We start from the raw sequence: 24,056 nt of genomic DNA on the forward strand, positions 1-24,056 counted from the left end.
TTTTTTTTCACCACTTAGATAAAAAATAACCTAGTCATGTTAGATGTCTATGAACTCGTACTGACCTGGAGAATCATAATGGCAGGTCAGTTTTAGCATTTAGTGAACCTAGCAAAAAAGCCAAACAAAAAACAAGTGTGGGATTGCACTTTTTTTGCAATTTCACCGCACTTGGAATTTTTTTCCCGTTTTCTAGTACACGACATGGTAAAACCAATGGTGTCGTTCAAAAGTACAACTCGTCCCGCAAAAAATAAGCCCTCACATGGCCAAATTGACGGAAAAATAAAAAAGTTATGGCTCTGGGAAGGAGGGGAGTGAAAAACGAACACGGAAAAACGAAAAATCCCAAGGTCATGAAGGGGTTAACATAAAACCCCATTTAAATGATAGATAATCCTCTGATGATACATTCACTTCCAACATAATTGCTAAAAGGTGTTCTGAAAAACGAAGGCGTAAAAGGAAGTGAACACGTCTAGTTACGGTTTGTGATAGCAGTTTGTTCCATAAGGTTGACTAAGCATCTACCACAGGGGTGAGCCACCTCTGTGCCCAACACTGATCATCAGCACAGAAGCCCTTTCTGGAATCCCCTATTGCTCCGCTCATCAGCAGGCCTTACTGGGTTGTCTCCCATAACTGCTAGTGAGGAATATGAGGGAGTAGCGTATTATCACCCTCACCCTGGTTATTCTGATGGGAGACTTAGCTACCGGGGATGCTAGTAATCTTACATCTACACCCTATACTGTGGAAAAGTGACAAAAATGGTTTCTAGAAAAAAAAACTACTTAATAAACCCAAGCTTTTTTTTACATGACCTTCAGGTGAGAATTTTAGGAAATGCCTGCCCTTTAAAGACAGAATAATTAATAGAGAGCCAACTGATTAAGCCTCATTGAGGCGAGTGTGAAACACGGTCAGAGGAAGGGCAGGGATGCACGGACTGCAGGTCTCCGAGCACGAACGTCAGCTTTGGATAGGAAACCAGCAGTTGGCCTGCAGCCTGTACTCCGACCATGTTCTACAGACGTCTGACTGAGGCTTTAGTCATGTCGCTACAGATCGAAGATAACTCTTCTCTACGCACAACTAATCCTCATAAAATAAGCAAAGTTTCATCCTCTACCAGGAGACTTTTGGGAAGAAGTGGAAGATCATTCACATTCTCTCTTTGAGCAGCACAGTCAAGAAAGAAGAATGACGGCAGACGTCACATTGTGGATGTTCTACAAAGCCTGCAGATGTCTGTGTTGTCTGTGCTTTGTAAGGACACGGCTGCTGGATATTGCCAGAATTACTTCATTCACAACAACACTTTGATCCGGATATCAACAGAATATAAATTATTACTAAGGACCGAACATAAAAGGAATGTTGTTATATGTCTGAAAATTCGGAGAGAACAACAAACCACAGAGAACAGGTACCGAAGATACAAGAGATGAGCATGAAGAGACCAGTAGGGGGCACACATCGCTGTCAGTAACAATTAGAGGAATTAGTGCGGCACAATATATGTTCATCTGCAAAAAAAGGAAGACAAGTCGCTTTACTTCACCAGTCACAATCTGATTTACCAACGTGCGGTATCATGATATCACGGATCATTCCTTATAATGCTACACTGTAGTTCTTTCCACATCTACTGAATAAAACCTTATGACACAGACAATCACATATACACATGCTATGTATTAGCTGAGCAGTTTAAGACCCCTGTTAGATGCCAGGCAGCAGCAGTCAATGCGATGGATATGCCAATTAGGGATTGTCGCACAACACTAAAATGATTGATGACATACGTTGCTCACAGGCCAACAAATATCACCCATCATGAAGATATGTGATAAATGCTTCATCATTGGGGGTCCTACTCTAAAACCCACTGAACACTTTAGATAGCCAAGTCTGCCAAGTGATGGTTCGGCAATCCGCTATCTCGCCCGCCTCTCCCAAACACAGGAGCTCCTATGTGTCCTCCATGAGAGAGTCTCTGCCAGACAGCTCAGGCGGTAACTTCTCTCTTAGGCTACGTTCACAATAGCGTTGTGCGACGCAGCGTCGGGCGCCGCTGCGGCGACGCATGCGCCCCTATATTTAACATGGGGGGCGCATGGACATGCGTTGTGCTGCGTTTTGCGACACATGCGTTTTTTTTGCCGCAAGCGTAGGGCGCAGAGGACGCAGCAAGTTGCATTTTTTTTGCGTCTATTTTTCGGCAGAAAAGGACGCATGCGTCGCAAAACGCAGCGTTTTAGCGTGCGTTTTGTTGCGTTTTTGTTTGCATTGTGCGTTGCGTCTCCGACGCAACATCGCACAACGCAAATGTGAACGTAGCCTTAGAAAACAAAGTGATCGGCATGTCAATCCTAATCTTCCCCGACAACCATCTGTCAGGGTAGGCTCGGGGCCCTCACACACAAACTGCCGGCCAATGCTAGTCTAATGTGTATGAGGGCCTTAAAGAAGTTTGTCAGCTTCCCGGGACCCCAAACTGCCCCCATGTGTTTCTTCAGCCCTTAACATTTCTTCAAACGGTCCATTGCCATAAAATGGTATTTATAACTTTGTGTGTGAGATGCTAATTAGTGGGTGACTAGTTATGGGTTCATTTTTTCCCTTGGATTAATCATACCACTAACAACATTGTCCCACCCCTGTGACTGTCCATGATTTGCCGGAACACCATGTCTTTACTTACCTGACAATACGCTGTCAGCAAGGTGAAGGAAACCCTGGCTTCATCAGTGCACTGTGTATGCCAAGGGAGGCAGCACCGACACAGGACACCCAGCTGTGAGATTTGCAGACAGTGCTAACAGATGGCCGAGTCCTACATGATGGCTGCATGGGCAGTGCACTAACGAAGCCGGCGTGCTTATACATATTTATATGCATGGTCTAGGAGGCAGAAATGGGCAAATAAACGGTGGTGATGCTGCCCTTGCAAGTCATGGCTTTCACGCCTAGAGGGGCATGATAACATGATTAGTGGGATGACTAGTCTGGGGAGAAAAACGCCGTCACGACTAGTCACCCACTAATTATCATGCATAATAAAATGATTTTTTGGTGACACACAAAGTAATAAGCCACCAAAAATGGGCTCATATGATAGTGTATTAAGCATTAAATGCTTAAAGATATGAGGGTGATTTATGGGGCCTGGGGAAGCTGACAGGTTTCTATGTGTCCCGGATGAATGGAGTGATCGATCAAACACACAACTGCTTGGTGGACCAAAATAGCCAAGTACCAAAGACTCTGTCAGCCCCATATATTTTATAAGACTATCAGTGGAGTGCTAATGCGAAGGGGTCGCAGCTTCATTAAAGTGGGGGGACCCCAGTGATTATACATTTATCACCTATCCTGTACATAGGAGATTAATACTGATCTTGGCACAATGCCTTAAAACATATATACAGCTCTGGCAAAAATTAAGAGACCACTGCAAAATGTTCAGTTTGTCTGATTTTTCTCTTTATAGGTATATTTTTGAGTAAAATGTAAATTGTTCTTTTAGTCTATAAACGTCTGACAACATGTCTCCGAAGTTCCAAGCAATAAATTTTGCATTTTTTTCCGACAAAGAAAAATGGTCAAAATTTAAACAAAGCAAAAACAAAAAAACATGCTTTCAGACCTCAAATAATGCAAAAAACAAGTTCAGAATCATTTAGAAACAATACTAATGTTTTAACTCACGAAGAGTTCAGAAATCAATATTTTGTGGAATAACCATGATTTTTAATCACAGCTTTCATGCTTCTTGGCATGCTTGCCACCAGTCTTTCACACTGCTTTTGGGTGACCTTATGCCACTCCTCTTACAAAAATGTAAGCAGTTCTTCTTTGTTTGATGGCTTGTGACTATCCATCTTCCTCTTGATTACATTCCAGAGGTTTTCAATGCGGTTCAGGTCTGGAGATTGGGCTGGGCATGACAGGGATTTGATGTGATGGTCCATCATCCACACCTTGATTGACCTAGTTGTGTGGCATGGTGCATTGTCCTGCTGGAAAAAACAGTCCTCAGAGTTGGGGAACATTGCCTGAGCAGAAGGAACCAACAGTTTTTCCAGGATAACCTTGTATGCTGCTTGATTCATATGTCCTTCGCAAAGAACAACCTGCCAAATTCCAGCTCTTCTGAAGCATCCCCAGATCATCACCGGTCCTCCACCAAATGTCACAGTGGGTGCAAGACACTGTGGCTTGTATGTCTCTCCAGGTCTCCGTCTAACCATTAGTTGACCAGGTGTTGATCTGAAGATGCTTCAGCAAGACTGCAATTGGGCAGGTTAATCTTTGCGAAGGACGTATGAATCAAGCAGCATACAAAGGTTATCCTGGAAAAAATTGATTCCTTCTGCTCACGCAATGTTTACCCAGTCTGAGAACTGTTTTTTTCCAGCAGGACAATGCGCCATGTCACACAGCTAGGTCAATCAAGGTGTGGATGAAGGACCACCACATCAAATCCCTGTCATGGCCAGCTCACTCTCCTGACCTGAACCCCATTGAAAACCTCTGGAATGTAATCAAGAGGAAGATGGATAGTCACAAGCCATCAAACAAAGAAGAACTGCTTACATTTTTGTGCCAGGAGTGATATAAGTCACCTAAAAGCAGTGTGAAAGACTGGTGGAAAGCATGCCAAGACGCATGAAAGCTGTGATTAAAAATCATGGTTATTCCACAAAATATTGATTTCTGAACTCTTCCTGAGTTAAAATATTAGTATTGTTGTTTCTAAATGATCATGAAGGTGTTCTTTGCATTATTTGAGGTCTGAAAGCACTGTTTTTTTCAGTTTGACCATTTTTATTTTTCAGTAAAAAAAAAAATAAAAAATGTATTACTTCGATATTCGAAGACATGTTGTCAGAAATTGATAGAATAAAATGACAATGTACATTTTACTCACAAATATACCTATACAAGAGAAAAATCAGACAAACTGAACATTTTGCAGTGGTCTCTTAACACTTTTGCAAGAGCTGTAGCTATAATATATATATATATTCTACCACCATTAACCAAAAAAAGAATCGCTGACATATCCAGTTACAGCATTCATAGATATTTTAGATGAGCAATGGTAGATTATGAGTAGAAGCTACTAGTTCGGCCGACACAAAGAAATATTAACACTATATACATAGCCACGGTACTAGGTATAAAAAAAAAAAAGGTGGGAGACAGAAAACAGATGTGTTGCATGCCCACCCGCTCTTATTAACCATTCAATATCCTCAACGCTTTCTAAAAAGTTAGGCAAAGGAATTTAAAGGTTATGCAAAACTGAAGAGTAGGTTGCATTTTGGGCAGATTTACTGTTCGGCAATGCAGCGGAGACCATATACAAGTTACAAGAACTGATGAATGATTTACTAGACACAATTAGGTTATCACTTGGTCTTCTAGACGTTGATTTTTTAATGTACCCAGATGTGTCGTTATGCATAAAAAGTTGAGAACGTTTGAAGTACAGAAGAAAACTTTGTGCTGATAGTCATTGCTCTATAAATAGTTATATACGGTAGTTTGCGATTCAAAGAGAACAGGAAAAGGCCTAAAGCAGAATGTGATACTTACTCACACAGCACCACATATTTTTCAAGGCACTCAAGCAGAAGCTCGCTTCCTCCTTGATGGAAGTGGAGAGCTGGAAGGATAACATCATCCTTCAAGCAGAAAACAAAATAAGACCAGCCCATGCCTTCTTTGTTGTGTTTAATTGACTTGAGGTCGGTCAGGCTGAAGAGGAATGACCATTTGCTCTGGACATTTGTCGGACTTTGAACACCTAAGAGAAAGTTTGAAGAAACAAAAAGAAATTTATCAAAAACGGACTAACATGTCAGGCAGAAGGTCAGTGGGCCACAATAATGTCTAGATACAGTAAATATTATACAGTATTCTTCCATGGCTTGTTTAACGTCACTATCTAAGCAGAGAAAGGAAACAGGCTAAGCTGGGGGCAGCAATCTTCTACTGCTTTGTCTGCAATGGGAGACCAGAGAAACTATTTTCTATACAACAGAAAGTTTCAGGACGCTAAAAGACTAACCATAAGGTAAATGTTATTGTTTGTTACTTCATTTATTTCTAGGCTATTCAGTTAGTTATTACGGATTGAAATTAAGACGTTTCTCTCAATTACTGAAATCTTCTGATGCTCATCACATGGGTATGGGCTCCAGGGCCCACTCTGTAAAAGGAGCATGCAGTAGTAAAGAAAAACAGTAGGGCGACCACAGAACACCAACATGGCCTCTGAACCAGGGTAGTGTGAATCGTCTCGCCCCTCACTTTGTAGCAGCCTGGAATCCTGTAGATTTCTCGCTGCATTACTTGTCTGAAAATGGCTGACAAATCCGTCAGTGACATTCAAAGACCCCAAAAGAACGAAGGTGATCACTTGTCTCTGTGTTGTAATCAGCCTTCTAGAGGTTTGGCTATAATAAATGGTTAAAGGTACCTTCACACATAACGATATCGTTAACGATATTGTTGCAACGTCACGCTTTTTGTGACGTAGCCACGATCCCGCTAACGATCTCGTTATGTGTGACAGCGACCAACGATCAGGCCCCTGCTGGGAGATCGTTGGTCGTTGGGAAATGATCAGGACCATTTCTTGGTCGCTGATCACCCGCTGTCATCGCTGGATCGGCGTGTGTGACGCCAATCCAGCAATGTGTTCACTTGTAACCAGGGTAAATATCGGGTTACTAAGTGCAGGGCCGCGCTTAGTAACCCGATATTTACCCTGGTTACCATTGTAAAAGTAAAAAAAAAAAAAAAACACTACATACTCACATTCTGATGTCTGTCACGTCCCCCGCTGTCAGCTTCCCTGCACTGACTGTCAGCGCCGGCCATAAAGCAGAGCACAGCGGTGACGTCACCGCTGTTACTGCCGGCGCTGACACAGAAAGTGCAGGGAAGCTGACGGCGGGGGACGTGACAGACATCAGAATATGAGTATGTAGAGTTTTTTTTAACTTTTACAATGGTAACCAGGGTAAATATCGGGTTACTAAGCACGGCCCTGCACTTAGTAACCCGATGTTTACCCTGGTTACCCGGGTGCTGCAGGGGGACTTCGGCATCGTTGAAGACAGTTTCAACGATGCCGAAGTCGTTCCCCTGATAGTTGGTCGCTGGAGAGAGCTGTCTGTGTGACAGCTCCCCAGCGACCACACAACGACTTACCAACGATCACGGCCAGGTCGTATCGCTGGTCGTGATCGTTGGTAAGTTGCTTAGTGTAACGGTACCTTAAGGCCTCAGAATCTAAACCCCTAATAATGCTTACTTCTTACTTGTCTCTGTGATATATCAGAAGCATTTCCCAAATTGTCAATATATGTATTAAAATCTTTAGAAGAAAGTATCTTACAACTATAGTTGAGCACAGTGTTAAAGCCCTGATCTCATCTTGTACATTTATGGTATATTCACAGGGTATGCCACACATGTATAGGAGATAGGACCCCCATGAATCTGGAGAGCGATGCCACATCATGTGCAGCTCTCAGTGGAGAGGTGGTCAGAATTTCCATACAAATGAATGGATAGAATCAAACATGTATTGGTGGCACATGTCCCATCCATGTTCTCTGTGGGTATACAGAAATGTGTGAGATAGAAATACCCTTTTAAAGGTATTTTTACATGGCAATACTACTAAAAGTGAAAGGTAAGAGATACAAGTGCAATATCTGAAGGGGTAAAGGCGTCCACGTATCATCCCTTTGAGCAGCTGACAGTCAGGAGAAATAATGACAGTTAATCACAGTAAAGCCACCTTCATCCTCCTCCAAAACCATCATGTTTTCCCTACCTGAATGAAGCTGTGTTTTCTTGGGGGGAAAAAATGTGGTCAATTTAAGGAGCGCTATCGCTATAGAGCACACTGCAATAGATTAGTGGTAAACAGACCTTTTATTGAACCACTACGCGTTTCGGCAGTGGACAGCTACCTTCCTCAGGGGGATGGTAGCGCTCCTTAACCCCTTCCCGACCCATGACGCCACGTAGGCGTCATGAAAGTCGGTGCCAATCCGACCCATGACGCCTATGTGGCGTCATGGAAAGATCGCGTCCCTGCAGGCCGGGTGAAAGGGTTAACTCCCATTTCACCCGATCTGCAGGGACAGGGGGAGTGGTAGTTTAGCCCAGGGGGGGTGGCTTCACCCCCTCGTGGCTACGATCGCTCTGATTGGCTGTTGAAAGTGAAACTGCCAATCAGAGCGATTTGTAATATTTCACCCATTATAACGGGTGAAATATTACAATCCAGCCATGGCCGATGCTGCAATATCATCGGCCATGGCTGGAAATACTAGTGTGCCCCCACCCCACCGATCGCCCCCCCAGCCCCCCGATCTGGCCGGTACACTGCTCCGGCTCCCCTCCGTCCAGTGCTCCGCTCCCCCCCGTGCTCTTGTCCGCTCCCCCCGTGCTCCAATCACCCTCCCTGCACTCCGATCCACCCCCCCCCCCCCGTGCTCCGTTCCACCCCCCCGTGCTCCGTTCCACGCCTGCCGCGCTCCGATCCCCCCCCCCCGTGGTCCCCCCCCACCCCATCATACTTACCGATCCTGCCGGGGTCCCGTCCGTCTTATCCCTGGGCGCCGCCATCTTCCAAAATGGCGGGCGCATGCGCAGTGCGCCCGCCGAATCTGCCGGCCGGCAGATTCGTTCCAAAGTGCATTTTGATCACTGAGATATAATCTATCTCAGTGATCAAAATAAAAAAAATAATAAATGACCCCCCCCCCCCCCCTTTGTCACCCCCATAGGTAGGGACAATAAAAAAAATAAAGAATTTTTTTTTTCCACTAATGTTAGAATAGGGGTAGGGTTAGGGTTAGGGGTAGGGTTAGGGGTAGGGTTAGGGGTAGGGTTAGGGGTAGGGTTAGGGGTAGGGGTAGGGTTAGGGCTAGGGCTAGGGTTAGGGTTTCGGTATGTGCACACGTATTCTGGTCCTCTGCGGATTTTTCCGCTGCGGATTTGATAAATCCGCAGTGCTAAACCGCTGCGGATTTATGGCGGATTTACCGCGTTTTTTCTGCACATTTCACTGCGGTTTTACAATTGTGATTTTCTATTGGAGCAGTTGTAAAACCGCTGCGGAATCCGCACAAAGAAGTGACATGCTGCGGAATGTAAACCGCTGCGTTTCCGTGCAGTTTTTCCGCAGCATGTGTGCAGCGATTTTTGTTTCCCGTAGGTTTACATTGAACTGTAAGCTCATGGGAAACTGCTGCTTTTCCGCAGCATGTGCACATACCTTTAGAATTAGGCCATGTGCACACGGTGCGGATTTGGCTGCGGATCCGCAGCGGATTGGCCGCTGCGGATTCGCAGCAGTGTTCCATCAGGTGTACAGTACCATGTAAACATATGAAAAACCAAATCCGCTGTGCCCATGGTGCGGAAAATACCGCGCGGAAACGCTGCGTTGTATTTTCCGCAGCATGTCAATTCTTTGTGCGGATTCCGCAGCGTTTTACACCTGTTCCTCAATAGGAATCCGCAGGTGAAATCCGCACAAAAAACACTGGAAATCCGCGGAAAATCCGCAGGTAAAACGCAGTGCCTTTTACCCGCAGATTTTTCAAAAATGGTGCGGAAATATCTCACACGAATCCGCAACGTGGGCACATAGCCTTAGGGTTAGGGTTGGAATTAGGGTTGTGATTAGGGTTGTGATTAGGGTTATGGCTACAGTTGGGATTAGGGTTAGGGGTGTGGGGGGGTTAGTGTTGGAGGTAGAATTGAGGGGTTACCACTGTTTAGGCACATCAGGGGTCTCCAAACGCAACATGGCGCCACCATTGATTCCAGCCAATCTCGTATTCAAAAAGTCAAATGGTGCTCCCTCACTTCCGAGCCCTGACGTGTGCCCAAACAGTGGTTTACCCCCACATATGGGGTACCAGCATACTCAGGATAAACTGCGCAACAATTACTGGGGTCCAATTTCTCCTGTTACCCTTGTGAATCTAAAAAAATGCTTGCTAAAACAAAATTTTTGAGGAAAGAAAAATGATTTTTTATTTTCACGGCTCTGCGTTGTAAACGTCTGTGAAGCACTTGGGGCTTCAAAGTGCTCACCACATATCTAGATAAGTTCCTTGGGGGGTCTAGTTTCTAAAATGGGGTCACTTGTGGGGGGTTTCTACTGTTTAGGCACACCAGGGGCTCTGCAAACGCAATGTGACGCCCGCAGACCATTCCATCAAAGTCTGCATTTCAAAAGTCACTACTTCCCTTCTAAGCCCCGACGTGTGCCCAAACAGTGGTTTACCCCCACAAATGGGGTATCAGCGTACTCAGGAGAAACTGGACAACAACTTTTGGGGTCCAATTTCTCCTGTAACCCTTGGGAAAATAAAAAATTCTGGGCTAAATAATTATTTTTGAGGAAAGAAAACGTATTTATTATTTTCACGGCTCTGCATTATAAACTTCTATGAAGCACTTGGGGGTTCAAAGTGCTCACCACACATCTAGATAAGTTCCTTTCGGGGTCTAGTTTCCAAAATGGGGTCACTTGTGGGGGGTTTCTACTGTTTAGGCACATCAGGGGCTCTGCAAACGCAACGTGACACCCACAGAGCATTCCATCAAAGTCTGCATTTCAAAACGTCACTACTTCCCTTCTGAGCCCCGACGTGTGCCCAAACAGTGGTTTACCCCCACACATGGGGTATCAGCGTACTCAGGAGAAACTGGACAACAACTTTTGGGGTCAAATTTCTCCTGTTACCCTTGGGAAAATAAAAAATTGCAGGCTAAAAGATCATTTTTGAGAAAATAATTTTTTTTTTTTTTATTTTCATGGCTCTGCGTTATAAACTTCTGTGAAGCACTTGGGGGTTCAAAGTCCTCACCACACATCTAGATTAGTTCCTTTGGGCGTCTAGTTTCCAAAATGGGGTATCAGCCTACTCAGGACAAACTGGACAACAATATTTGGGGTCTAATTTCTCCTATTATCCTTGGCAAAATAGGAAATTCCAGGCTAAAAAATCATTTTTGAGGAAAGAAAAATTATTTTTTATTTTCATGGCTCTGCGTTATAAACTTCTGTGAAGCACCTGGGGGTTTAAAGTGCTCAATATGCATTTAGATAAGTTCCTTGGGGGGTCTAGTTTCCAAAATGGGGTCACTTGTGGGGGAGCTCCAATGTTTAGGCACACAGGGGCTCTCCAAACGCGACATGGTGTCCGCTAACAATTGGAGCTAATTTTCCATTCAAAAAGTCAAATGGCGCGCCTTCCCTTCCGAGCCCTGCCGAGTGCCCAAACAGTGGTTTACCCCCACATATGAGGTATCGGCGTACTCGGCAGAAATTGCCCAACAAATTTTATGATCCATTTTATCCTACTGCCCATGTGAAAATGAAAAAATTGAGGCGAAAAGAATTTTTTTGTGAAAAAAAAGTACTTTTTCATTTTTACAGATCAATTTGTGAAGCACCTGAGGGTTTAAAGTGCTCACTAGGCATCTAAATAAGTTCCTTGGGGGGTCTAGTTTCCAAAATGGGGTCACTTGTGGGGGAGCGCCAATGTTTAGGCACACAGGAGCTATCCAAACGCAACATGGTGTCCGCTAACGATGGAAATAATTTTTCATTCAAAAAGTCAAATGGCGCTCCTTCCCTTCCGAGCCTTACCATGTGCCCAAACAGTGGTTTACCCCCACATGTGAGGTATTGGTGTACTCAGGAGAAAATGCCCAACACATTTTAGGATCCATTTTATCCTGTTGCCCATGTGAAAATGAAAAAATTGAGGCTAAAAGAATTTTTTTGTGAAAAAAAAGTATTTTCATTTTTACGGATCAATTTGTGAAGCACCTGGGGGTTCAAAGTGCTCACTATGCATCTAGATAAGTTCCTTGGGGCGTCTTGTTTCCAAAATGGGGTCACTTGTGGGGGAGCTCCAATTTTTAGGCACACGGGGGCTCTCCAAACGTGACATGGTGTCCGCTAAAGAGTGGAGCCAATTTTTGATTCAAAAAGTCAAATGGCGCTCCTTCCCTTCCAACCCTGCCGTGTGCCCAAACAGTGGTTTACCCCCACATATGAGGTATCAGTGTACTCAGGACAAATTGGACAACAACTTTCGTGGTTCAGTTTCTCCTTTTACCATTGGGAAAATAAAAAAATTGTTGCTAAAAGATAATTTTTGTGACTAAAAAGTTAAATGTTCATTTTTTCCTTCCATGTTGCTTCTGCTGCTGTGAAGCACCTGAAGGGTTAATAAACTTCTTGAATGTGGTTTTGAGTACCTTGAGGGGTGCAGTTTTTAGAATGGTGTCACTTTTGGGTATTTTCAGCCATATAGACCCCTCAAACTGACTTCAAATGTGAGGTGGTCCCTAAAAAAAATGGTTTTGTAAATTTCGTTGTAAAAATGACAAATCGCTGGTCAAATTTTAACCCTTATAACTTCCTAACAAAAAAAAATTTTGTTTCCAAAATTGTGCTGATGTAAAGTAAACATGTGGGAAATGTTATTTATTAACTATTTTGTGTCATATATCTCTCTGGTTTAACAGAATAAAAATTCAAAATGTGAAAATTGCGAAATTTTCAAAATTTTCGCCAAATTTCCGTTTTTATCACAAATAAACGCAGAATTTATTGACCTAAATTTACCACTAACATGAAGCCCAATATGTCACGAAAAAACAATCTCAGAACCGCTAGGATCCGTTGAAGCGTTCCTGAGTTATTACCTCATAAAGGGACACTGGTCAGAATTGCAAAAAACGGCAAGGTCTTTAAGGTCAAAATAGGCTGGGTCATGAAGGGGTTAAATTGACCACATTTAAAAAAAAAAAAAAAAAAAAGTTTACATTCCCCTTGAGGGATTGTGGCTGGAGCAGCTTGGGCCCATAGAGCTCATCTCCAGGAAACAGGACCTGAAGTGAAGTCACATCCTGTGAAGTGGCATCACATGACTGGATCTTGGGCCCACGTGACCAGACCATGTGACCAGAAGCACAGCAGCGGTGCCGGAGCAAAAGAGCAGGAGTGCACAGAGAGGTCCGCTGCCGGAGTTGTGCAGGGCTGCACAATCCTTCCGTGTGAGAGGCTAATCCCCCCCCCCCCCCCACCTTCCATTGCAACATCCCAATCAAACCACCTGGTGCTTCTCATGCTGCGCTCTTCCATGTTTATTGCCTTGAATGAAGCTGTGGTCACGCACACTATCACTCCATTCATTGTTTATAGATTGCTAAACCCTGTATGTCCCAGCGACACAGTAACAGATGGGAACACTGGCAGACAGATGTTAATAAATCATAATACATTACTATGTTGAATAAAAAAACTTGGGGTGTGTCCTGGTAAGGCAAGGGGGCAACAGCACAGACTCATAGATCATGCAAAATTGCTGCTCTAGGGCCTAATACCTCACCAAATCTTGCTTTAGGTTATGTGCACACGTTGTAGATTTTGATGCGTTTCCGCGGCGTTTTTGGAAGCACGGAATTGCATCAAATCCGCAGTGTAGTGCACAAGCAATGTTAGTCTATGTGAAATTGAGAATTGTTGTGCACATGCTGTGGAAAAAATGCGCGGAATCGCAGCTTTTTTTTTCCAGCAGCATGTCAGTTCTTTTTGCGGATCTGCAGCGTTTCTGCACCCACTGACTTCTATTGTGTCAGGCCAATCCGCAGCAATCCCGCAGGATTAAAAAGATCTGCGGATTTGCTTGCGAGAAATGCTGCAGATCGGGAGGGGGAAGAGTGTGTGGGCGGAGTGTGGGCAGATACTGGGTGTGGGCAGAAACTATGTGTGAGCGGAGAAGAAGTGCGGAGCTGTGTGCAGGTGTTTGTGTGTATCTGTGGAGGTTTGCAGGGATGTGTGGCTCTGTGTGTGTGTGCGGGTGTTTGTGTATCTGTGGGGGTCTGCAGGCCTGAGTGTATCTGTGTGCGTGTGTGTGCACGGGGGTGTGCGGGGCTGTATGTGTGTATGTGTGGGGCTGTATGTGTCTGTGTGTGCGTGCGTGGGTGTGCAGGGATGTGTGTGCAGGCAGGCATCGTCCGATGGGACTGCTAGTCCCATCTGGCTATGCCTGCTACAGTGACAGGTAGCCAGACGATGGGACAGCCGTAGTCCCATCATCCGGCTACTGTGTTCAAGTGTAAAAAAAAAACAAAAACACATACAAACATATAGACATAAAGTACACACTCACCACACAGCAAATCCCCGAAGCCATCGATCACCTGTAAATAAAAAAAAATAATAAACCAACAATATACTCCCCGATTCCCAGTGATCCATGTAATAACGAGTGTCCCACGACCATCTCCCCTGGAGAGCTGTCACTTCGGCAGATGCGACCACTCTCTAGGGGCTCCGGCAATAAAATGATGGAAGGTATCCTTCCGCACTGTATCTTCTGCCGCTGGGAGTGCAGAGTTCATACTGTCACTTGCGGCACCACTGTGTGGGAAAATTCTCACGCAGCAGTGCAGTAAAGTGAGAGGCCATTGAAGCCTCAGTGATAACACTGCAGGAGCCATTGTCTCCTGTCACTATGTCACTGGAGGCCCTCTAGAGCGGTCACATCTCCTGATGTGACAGCTCTATAGGGGAGATCGTCATGGGACACTCGTTAATAAATGGACTGCGTCGGACCAGGGAGTATACCGTTGGTTTATTACTTTTTTTTCTCACTCTCAGAGGTTGGTGAGCACAGTGGACTGATTGTAACATAGTTATTAAGGTTGAAGGAAAACTAAGTCTATCTAGATCAACCCATAGCCTAACCTAACATGCTGTAACATGTTGATCCAGAGGAAGGCAAAAAAAAACATGTGGCAAAGCGTAAACTCTACATTGGGGAAAAAATTGTGTTGTTCTGGAGGTGCCAGACCACTCGAATAAGCCCCTGACAGGTAACTAGAAACCACGACCTTGCAGAGCGAAGAGGCATCAAAGGATGCAGCACTTTGAGGTAAACCAAGTCACCTTCTCCTTTGTTGTGGTTTCGAAAGACCTTTTCTCACAGACTTGATGGTGCTAGATTGTACAGCAGCAAGGTATCAGTATGACACTTGCAAGCAGTTCTGTGAAATAATCTACTTGCTGAATATCACAGGAGGAAATACTATTAGAAATAGAGAGGGCATAAAAGGCATTGAAAAAGACCTTCATTCTGCCTGTGGACTATACACCTAGCAAGGAAGATTGGTCACATCAGGCACAGCTGATAAACTAGCCAATTTTATGAGGATACCCGCTAAAAATAATTAACTACCCCCTGAAGGATATTGTAGATTGTAATGTTGGGGGAAGAGTATTGAGGGAGAAACAGATGAAGACTGTACTCTTGTATAGTCTGACCCCACGTCCTCTATTAATTTGGCACAAAAGCAAAGTAACCTCACTTACCAAAAGAACCCAAACCAAACCTAAAAATTCCAATTATTGTCACATAGTGCAATTCAGCTCTTTCTACCATGAACCTCCAAAGGGGGAATTAAATAGAAGAATTCTCCTTAGACAGGATATGAGGAAAATAAATTAACCCCTTAGTGATAGTCAATTTTGTACGTGATGACCAAGCCAATTTTTGTTTTTTAGTGACACATTGTACTTCGTTAGTGGTAAAATTTCTTCGATATCGACTTGCGTTTATTCATGGGTCATTCCATGTCAAGTGGACCCGTGGTCCCCACTCGACCTTCTCCAATGTTGCTGAAAAGTTATAAGGATGTACATGTATGTTTGAAAAGAGGTTCTGCAAATTTTTAGGGCCAGATCTCAAATACATTGGGCACTGTTGACCTTTCACTGGAGGTTCCACCAAGCCTTAGGGCTTCAGCTAAGAGGATTTTGCAAACTTTGGCACATAGCCATTAGAGTTCTATACTGGCTATGATGTTGAAATTTGGCATACTAGCTCAACTTTTGCTGCTAAACACGGTAAAATTATTACCGCTATGACAAAACAATATTTCGGCCGCAATTTTGTGTCAAGGTAGATTGAAAAACGCGTCGCATAAAATTTATGCCAAACTTTGCCCATATATAACTCAAGACCAAAAACCATTAGTAACTGGTGCTTTGCCCTGTACACCAAACATCTACATGACTTTGCATTGCTGCAATATCACGGTCAAAGCATATGCATTTGTGGAAATATTCACACCCACATATGATGAAAAACTTAAAAAGAATTTTACCTATTTTTAAGTCAAATTTCTCAAAAAGGGTACCCCTAAAATATATTAATTCTGATATCATTAGAAAGAGCACATTTTTCTCTACAAGGATCATTGTTTTTTTTTTTTGGAGTCTCTCAGTTTAAGAAATGAAAAATGCCACTGAACATGGTGTTATTTATACGCATAATGCATTGATTTTGTGTTTGATTTTCAGATTCTTATCACATGTTACAGAGTTGTATTGTTGCTAGCAATGTCTATTATAATCAAAAACCTATAAACCTATTTCTGAAAAGTTATTGACTATTGTTACATTTTAATGCATATAATATTTATTTTTTAGCGATGGAGAATGAAATTGATGAAGAATCGGCCCAGTGCTCTATCGGCCTTGCGAACAATTCGAAGTGCCACCAAGGATGAGTTGAAATTGTTTACAAGCTTTGGATTGGATGAAAAGAAATTGCTGCGTCGACGAGTGGGACTAAATTTTGACGAACATTCACAAATCTGTTTACACCATGAAGCTTCAATCTTGACCAAATATGAGCATTTGCAAAAATCGTGTTGCAATCCTTTTGGGAAGAAAGGTCATAACACCAAAAAGAATTTGCGAGCTATCAATTTGTTAGCAGCTGACCAGTTGAACGAATTTACAAAGAATGATGTGAAGCCTGGCCAGAAGATGTGTGCATCATGTCAAAAAGAATTTGCTAACAGGAAAAAAATCAGCTGATCCAGTTTCCTCTGAATCTGGTAAAAAAGACTATGTATCAGTGCGAATAGCAGGAGAAAAAAAAGCAGATGCAAAAGCGACTATTACTGAGCAATATGAGGGAAATGTTTGTTGCCTATCGGGATCGGAATGGCCCTGAAATTGGATTTTCCAAGTTTTGTGAGCTTCGATCAAAGTGGTGCGTAACCGTTGGATCTGCTGGAACACATTCCGTTTGTGTGTGTACCATTCACCAAAATGTCAAACTAATGCTTGCAGCATGCCCAATCAATGATGACTACAAAGAGTATGTATGTATGCAAAATGGTCTGTGGAATTGAATCCAAGGACTGTATGCTTGGCCGTTGTGATAAATGCCCGGGTCCTGAAGTTTTAAAAGAATTTCTAGTCAATGTGTTTGTCAACAGTGACCCTGAAGATATTATTGAGTTCAAACAATGGATTCACACTGATCGAGACACGCTTGATACCAAACAACTGACTATAGAAGATTTCATTGAAGAATTGGTTTTGAAAATTTCTAAACTTTGTAGCCATCATTACATCGCCAAGCATCAAAGTTGCTATCTGAAATCGCTGAAGGAAAATCTGAGACCTGGAGAGCTTGCGATCCTTATGGACTTTGCTGAAAATTACTCATTTATTGTTCAAGATGCCATTCAAGGTTTCCACTGGGAAAATAGTCAAGCTACAGTACACCCATTTGTAATTTACTTCAAGGAGTTAAAAGGTGAAGCTGCGCAGAACATCAGCTTGTGCATAATCAGTGATTGCTCACGACATGACACAGTTGCAGTACACACTTTCTTAACAGTAATTGTGGAGTATCTCAAGATTCTCATCTATGGGATTCGTCATATCCATTACTTCAGCGATGGATCTGCAGCCCAGTACAAAAATTTCAAAAATTTTCTCAACTTGTGCTACCACAATGCTGATTTCAATATCAGCGCTGAATGGAATTATTTTGGTACCAGTCATGGAAAGTCGCCCTGTGATGGGATTGGAGGGACAGCAAAGAGGTTGGCAGCTTGTGCCAGTCTCCAACGCCCAACTGAAAACCAAATACTGACCCCGGTGGATTTATTGAACTTTTGCAACGAGCAACTGCATGGAATCAAGTTTTTTTGTTCCAAAAGAAAAAAATGACGAAATATGGGTAGTTCAAGAGGAAAGGTTCAAAGATGGACATACAATTGCTGGAACAAGAGAAAATCACAAGTTTGTGCCAATTGATGACAAAAAGATTTGCATTTCGAGGGTGTCAAATGACCCATCATTTTTCATTGCCCATGTAGATAGATCTGTCAAATCAGAAATGCCTTTTGTGCCAATTGCAAACCTCCAGCCAGGGCAATACATTGCCTGCATTTACGATAGGAACTGGTGGATTGGAAATATTTCTGAAATTTCAGTCGACGAGCATGATGCATTAATAAATTTTATGCATCCTTATGGACCAGCTAGCTTCTTTCACTGGCCTGTGAGAAATGATACATGCTGGATTCCCGAGCAGTCAATCATTGCAATAATTCCAGTACCAGCTGCAACAGCAATGGGCCGACAATACAGCTTCTCTGAACCGATTATGTTGCAAATTCAGCAACAATTCCAGACCACTTAGACTGAACATTATGGCTTGGGAACCAACAAAAGATACCCAATATTAGGCTTGGGATCCTAGGGAAAGACACCCATCCTCAGGCTTCGGAACCTGCGATAAAGAGACCGCCCGAGGCTCGCCTTGCACGGCTATCGGCCATGGCTCCTAGGCGATGGGGCTGCCAATTCTCGAAAGACAGCATTATTACAATTCTTAATAGGATTATAACGCCAATTCTTAGGGAATTGATTGTGGTATAACCACCATGGACCAACGCAAGGGTTTGAATAGTGCAGTTACCATTCATTGCGTATTAATAAATAACACCATGTTCAGTGGCATTTTTCATTTCTTAAACTGAGAGACTCCAAAAAACAATGATCCTTGTAGAGAAAAATGTGCTCTTTCTAATGATATCAGAATTAATATATTTTAGGGGTACCCTTTTTGAGAAATTTGACCTAAAAATAGGTAAAATTCTTTTTTTTAAAGTTTTTCATCATATGTGGGTGTGAATATTTATACAAATACATATGCTTTGACCGTGATATTGCAGCAATGCAAAGTCATGTAGATGTTTGGTGTACAGGGCAAAGCACCAGTTACTATTGGTTTTTGGTCTTGAGTTATATATTGGCAAAGTTTGGCATAAATTTTAAGCGACGCGTTTTTCAAGCTACTTTGACACAAAATTGCGGCCGAAATATTGTTTTGTCATAGCCGGTAATAATTTTATCATGTTTAGCAGCAAAAGTTGAGCTAGTATGCCAAATTTCAGCATCATAGCCAGTATAGAACTCTAATGTCTATGTGCCAAAGTTTGCAAAATCCTCTTAGCTGAAGCCGCAGGCTTGGTGGAACCTCCAGTGAAAGGTCAACAGTGCCCAATGTATTTGAGATCTAAAAATTTACAGAACCTCTTTTCAAACATACATGTACATCCTTATAAATTTTCAGCAAAATCGGAGAAGGTCGAGTGGGGACGATTTTTAAAACTGGTCCACTTGATGTGGAATGACCCTCATGAAGAAACAAAAATTTGGCAAAAACTTTGAAAAATTTTCAAACTTTTAATTTTTGTACCCCTAAATCAGAGAGTCTCACAAAATAGTTAAATACAGTTATATGAAAAAGTTTGGGCACACCTATTAATCTTAAGCTTAATGTTTTATAAAAATTGTTTTTTTTTGCAACAGCTATTTCAGTTTCATATATCTAATAACTGTTGGACACAGTAATGTTTCTGCCTTGAAATTAAGTTTATTGTACTAACAGAAAATGTGCAATATGCATTCAAACAACATTTGACAGGTGCATAAGTATGGGCACCCTTATCATTTTCTTGTTTTAAATACTCCTACCTACTATTTACTGACTTACTAAAGCACTTTTTTTGGTTTTCTAACCTCATTGAGCTTTGAACTTCATAGCCAGGTGTATGCAATCATGAGAAAAGCTACTTAAAGTGGCCACTTGCAAGTTGTTCTCCTGTTTGAATCTCCTCTGAAGAGTGGCATCATGGGCTCCTCAAAACAACTGTTTTGTAAAAAATACCTTCATCCAGGATCTCATTAAAAGCTACAGGAAGCGACTAGAGGCTGTTATTTTTGCAAAAGGAGGATCTACTAAATATTAATGTCACTTTTCTGGTGGGGTGCCCATACTTATGCACCTGTCAAATTTTGTTTGAATGCAGATTGCACATTTTCTGTTAGTACAATAAACCTCATTTCAAGGTAGAAACATTACTGTGTCCAACAGTTATTAGAAATATGAAACTGAAATAGCTGTTGCAAAAAAAACTATTTTTATAAAACATTAAGCTTAAGATTAATAGGGGTGCCCAAACTTTTTCATATAACTGTAATTAACATTTCCCACACGTCTACTTTACATCAGCACAATTTTGAAAACATTTTTTTTTATGCTAGGAAGTTATAAAGGTTAAAAGTTGACCAGGGATTTCTCATTTCTTCAACAAAATTTACAAAATCTTTTTCTTGTTTTTTTTTTAGAGACCACCTCCCATATGAAGTGAGTTTTGGGAGGGTCAATATAACATAAAATACCCAAAAGTGACACCGTTCCAAAAACTGCACCCCTCAAGGTGCTCCAAAACACATTCAAGAAGTTTATTAACCCTTCAGGTGCTTCATGAGAGCTAAAGCAATGTGGAAGGGGAAAAATTAGCATTTTACTTTTTTCACAAAAAATTTACTCTGGAACCAAACTTTTTTATTTTCACAAGGGTATCAGGAGAAAATGGACCACAAAACCTATTGTGCAATTTCTCCTGAGTACGACGATATCCATATGTGGGGGAAAGCCACTGTTTGAATGCATGGCAGGGCTCAGAAGTTAAGGAGCACTGCTTGACTTTTTTAATACAAAACTGGCTGGAATCAATGGTGGGGTCCATGTAACGTTTGGAGACCTCCTGATGTACCTAAAAAGTGGAAACCCCCTCAATTCTAACTCCCAACCCTAACTCCAACACCACAACCCTAACCCCAGCCCCATCCCCAACCCTTACCTAACCAACCCCAGCTCTAACCCTACACCTTATATATAAAATTATATCTCCTTATTTTTCAGCGTCGTTAAAAAGTGTCGCTGAGGAATAAGTACCCTTAACTGCCGCCGTTAAAAGGCGTATCGGCGGTCATTAAGGGGTTAAAGCATGTCTGCAAAGAAAGGCCATATGATGGATATGAAAGATAAAAATACCTGTCTAGTATAGCGATTCCCACGGACATGATCAACTGGCAACTGCTGAAGTTGTCAAAACACATGACATGGAGAGTAGTCTTTGTAGAAACAACATCAGAATGGTAGGTGTTTCTGAGAAGATGGAGGAAAACTCAAGAACAATGGGAACTGAACTGTATCAGCATGTACAAGAGACATGTACCTGAAAAATTGCAGCAAAACCTGCTTTTTTATGCAGTTTATTTACTTGTCAAGAGAGCAGGTTTTGCCTGAAGAAACGCAGCAAAAACGCAATGTGTGAACATAGCCTTAAAGTGTTAGTGCAGACACCTTATTGCCACTGTACGTGGTTGAACGTGTTTTTCCTCCCATGCGCTTCCTCCAGGAGCCCTTCCAAGAACAGTGTTGCTTAAACTGCTCTATTTTAAAAAGGACAGAGACACTATTCTACGCTCTGTGAGAAATAAACCGGACATTTCCATTAATGGCCAGAAGGTGTCTTGACCAAAATGACTCTAGAGCGGTTATATCCCATCATGGCAGGAAACTGAGGAGTTGACAGCTACTTGAGAACTGTTTGTGTTCGTGGGTCTGCCCTACTTTATGGAGGCTACAGGGTTGCAAGCAACTGATTTGGTTGTCTAGTGTGTTCGAAATGGTTTTTTTTCCTATTTTTATTTTCTAGGTTTACTTCTGTCATATTCTAGATAAGGTTTCTGCAATTCTGGATTTCTTTTAACTATACATATTTATGGTATAGTTCCTTGTTCTGACATATTTTAAGTATCAGCAAACAAATACAATCACACACAGGAGCAGGAATGTTAGAGATCTGGAAAACTCAGATAAGGGTGTTTTAGTAATTAACCACATCCAGGGTAAAAGGGCCCTTGATCACTTGAATTCTGGAGATACACAGATAGGGATAGAACAAATAACCTCAATAGACCACGGATTGGGTATTATTTCTACTTAATTGGGTCTAATTATGCTCAGGGGTAGTGGACTTGTACATAGATCTCTACCATTGAGAGTCTGACCTGTAAAATAGACTAAAATGGATGTTAAATCTACCGTCATTGAAAATGGTTTTTTTCCAAGAATACATATTAATTTGCAGTGTATATTCACACCGATACCCATATAAAATTCTGTCATGAGGCAGGAAATGCTTATCTGGGGTATCTTCCTTCTCTAGCAGAAGCAGATAAAGACTCTCCTATATAGCTGGAGGAACTAGAAGAGGCATCAACTGCCATGGCAAATAATAAATCCTCAGTTTCAGAAAGAATACCAGTTAAATTGTATTAAAAAAAAAAAAAAATTTGAATATTTTCCAACAGAGGCTTTTAGAGCAATTCCAGGCAGCCACTAAGTTACATACATGACCTAATTCTATGCAAGAAGCCATTGTAAAGGCCATACAAAAACCAGGAAAGATCTCCTGATCATAAAATTAGTGGTCCTCACACTCACTAGTGTAATCTTGTCCATTATACCTACTGATTAATCAGGCTTTCTGCCCGCAAGATGCACTGATATGTCGATTGGCCTTGAAACTTACAAATTCCACATTGGGCAACTGCGAAGAGAAAGCCATTTGTTCAGGAGATGCTGCAAAAGTATTTGGACGTATAGAATGGGAATACCTTTGGAATGTGCTTCAGAAATGTGGTTTCGGTTCACAATTTATACCTTGGATACAATTGTAACATCTTAACCTCACAGCCAGTATTACCTCTCTAATTACTCTTGTTAGAAATCGGTACTAGACAGGGGTGCATGACCTTTTTTCACCTCTTCTTTTTGTATTTTCAATTGAACCCCTGGCAGTCATTACCATGAGACACGTGGAAATAACTGGTTTTAGGAGAGCTACAGTACTTTGAGTACACGGTGGCATTATATGATGACCAAGCTTTGTAGGTTTTTTTAGATGCTAGGGAGTTACTATTAATTACGATAGAGGTCATAGGAAAGTTTGGGTTATGTTCTGGTCTAGTTCTAAATGGGCCAAAATCAGTAATGATGCCCATATATATCAGGAATCATTTATAGGATAATATGGATTGTGACGCCTGGACTCCTAGAAGCGCCAGACGGGCACGAAACGGCTGTAGTCCACAAGCTCTCCTGCACCCTACATTCTCCTGCATACACTATGGATGGTCCAATGCGTTGAAAAATAAAGGACTTCCCATTATAAAAGGAGCTGTCAGTTGGGATGATTTGGGACAAAGTTCTCAGATGGTGGTTATTAAGCATTCTGCTAAATCCATCCATTTATCTATTTGAGGCCTCAAAAGGTAATCATTTCACAGATTCAACTAGTAACACTTCTATTACATGAATAAAGGGTGGTGGAAAGTTAGTGGCAATAAGGGTTCCTCTCAAGTCTAGAATGGGAAAATCCATAGTTACCTAAACTTTTTGAAATTTGAAGGGATTTGAGATGTGTAAGAAATTGGGACTTAGAAGCATAGTCCGGCTGGTGGATAAGGAGATCTTGAAATCCTATCAAAGACCAAACAGAATATCCCATAGCCTCAAAGATTTTTATGAATACTTAGTTACATCAAGCCCTTGCACCCGACTCACAGGGGTTTTTCCATGAACAAAGTACATTGTAATCAATAGATCTTGGAATACTAATAATTTCCACAAGTGGATGTGTTAATTAAAATGTTCCAGTGCTGAGGTAATCTTATACATATGCCCCTGCTGTGTACTGTGTAATGGCAGTGTCTGACGGTGCAGGACCATGGTCTGATCATACCACATCTGGGTGGG

The 24,056-nt window shown here is 42.1% G+C and overlaps 1 protein-coding gene across 1 annotated transcript in view; it reads right to left on the minus strand.

Moving 5' to 3' along the window:
• Positions 1-24,056, minus strand: part of TBC1D15 (TBC1 domain family member 15) — a 188,127-nt gene that overhangs the window by 134,076 nt on the left and 29,995 nt on the right. Inside the window, exon 5 of the mRNA XM_069764594.1 lies at positions 5,608-5,818. Within this exon, the coding sequence (XP_069620695.1) occupies positions 5,608-5,818 (211 nt within the window). The remainder of the gene's footprint in view (positions 1-5,607; positions 5,819-24,056) is intronic.

The sequence above is a fragment of the Ranitomeya imitator genome, chromosome 4 (assembly GCF_032444005.1).
Source record: "Ranitomeya imitator isolate aRanImi1 chromosome 4, aRanImi1.pri, whole genome shotgun sequence".
NCBI classification, from domain to species: domain Eukaryota; kingdom Metazoa; phylum Chordata; class Amphibia; order Anura; family Dendrobatidae; genus Ranitomeya; species Ranitomeya imitator.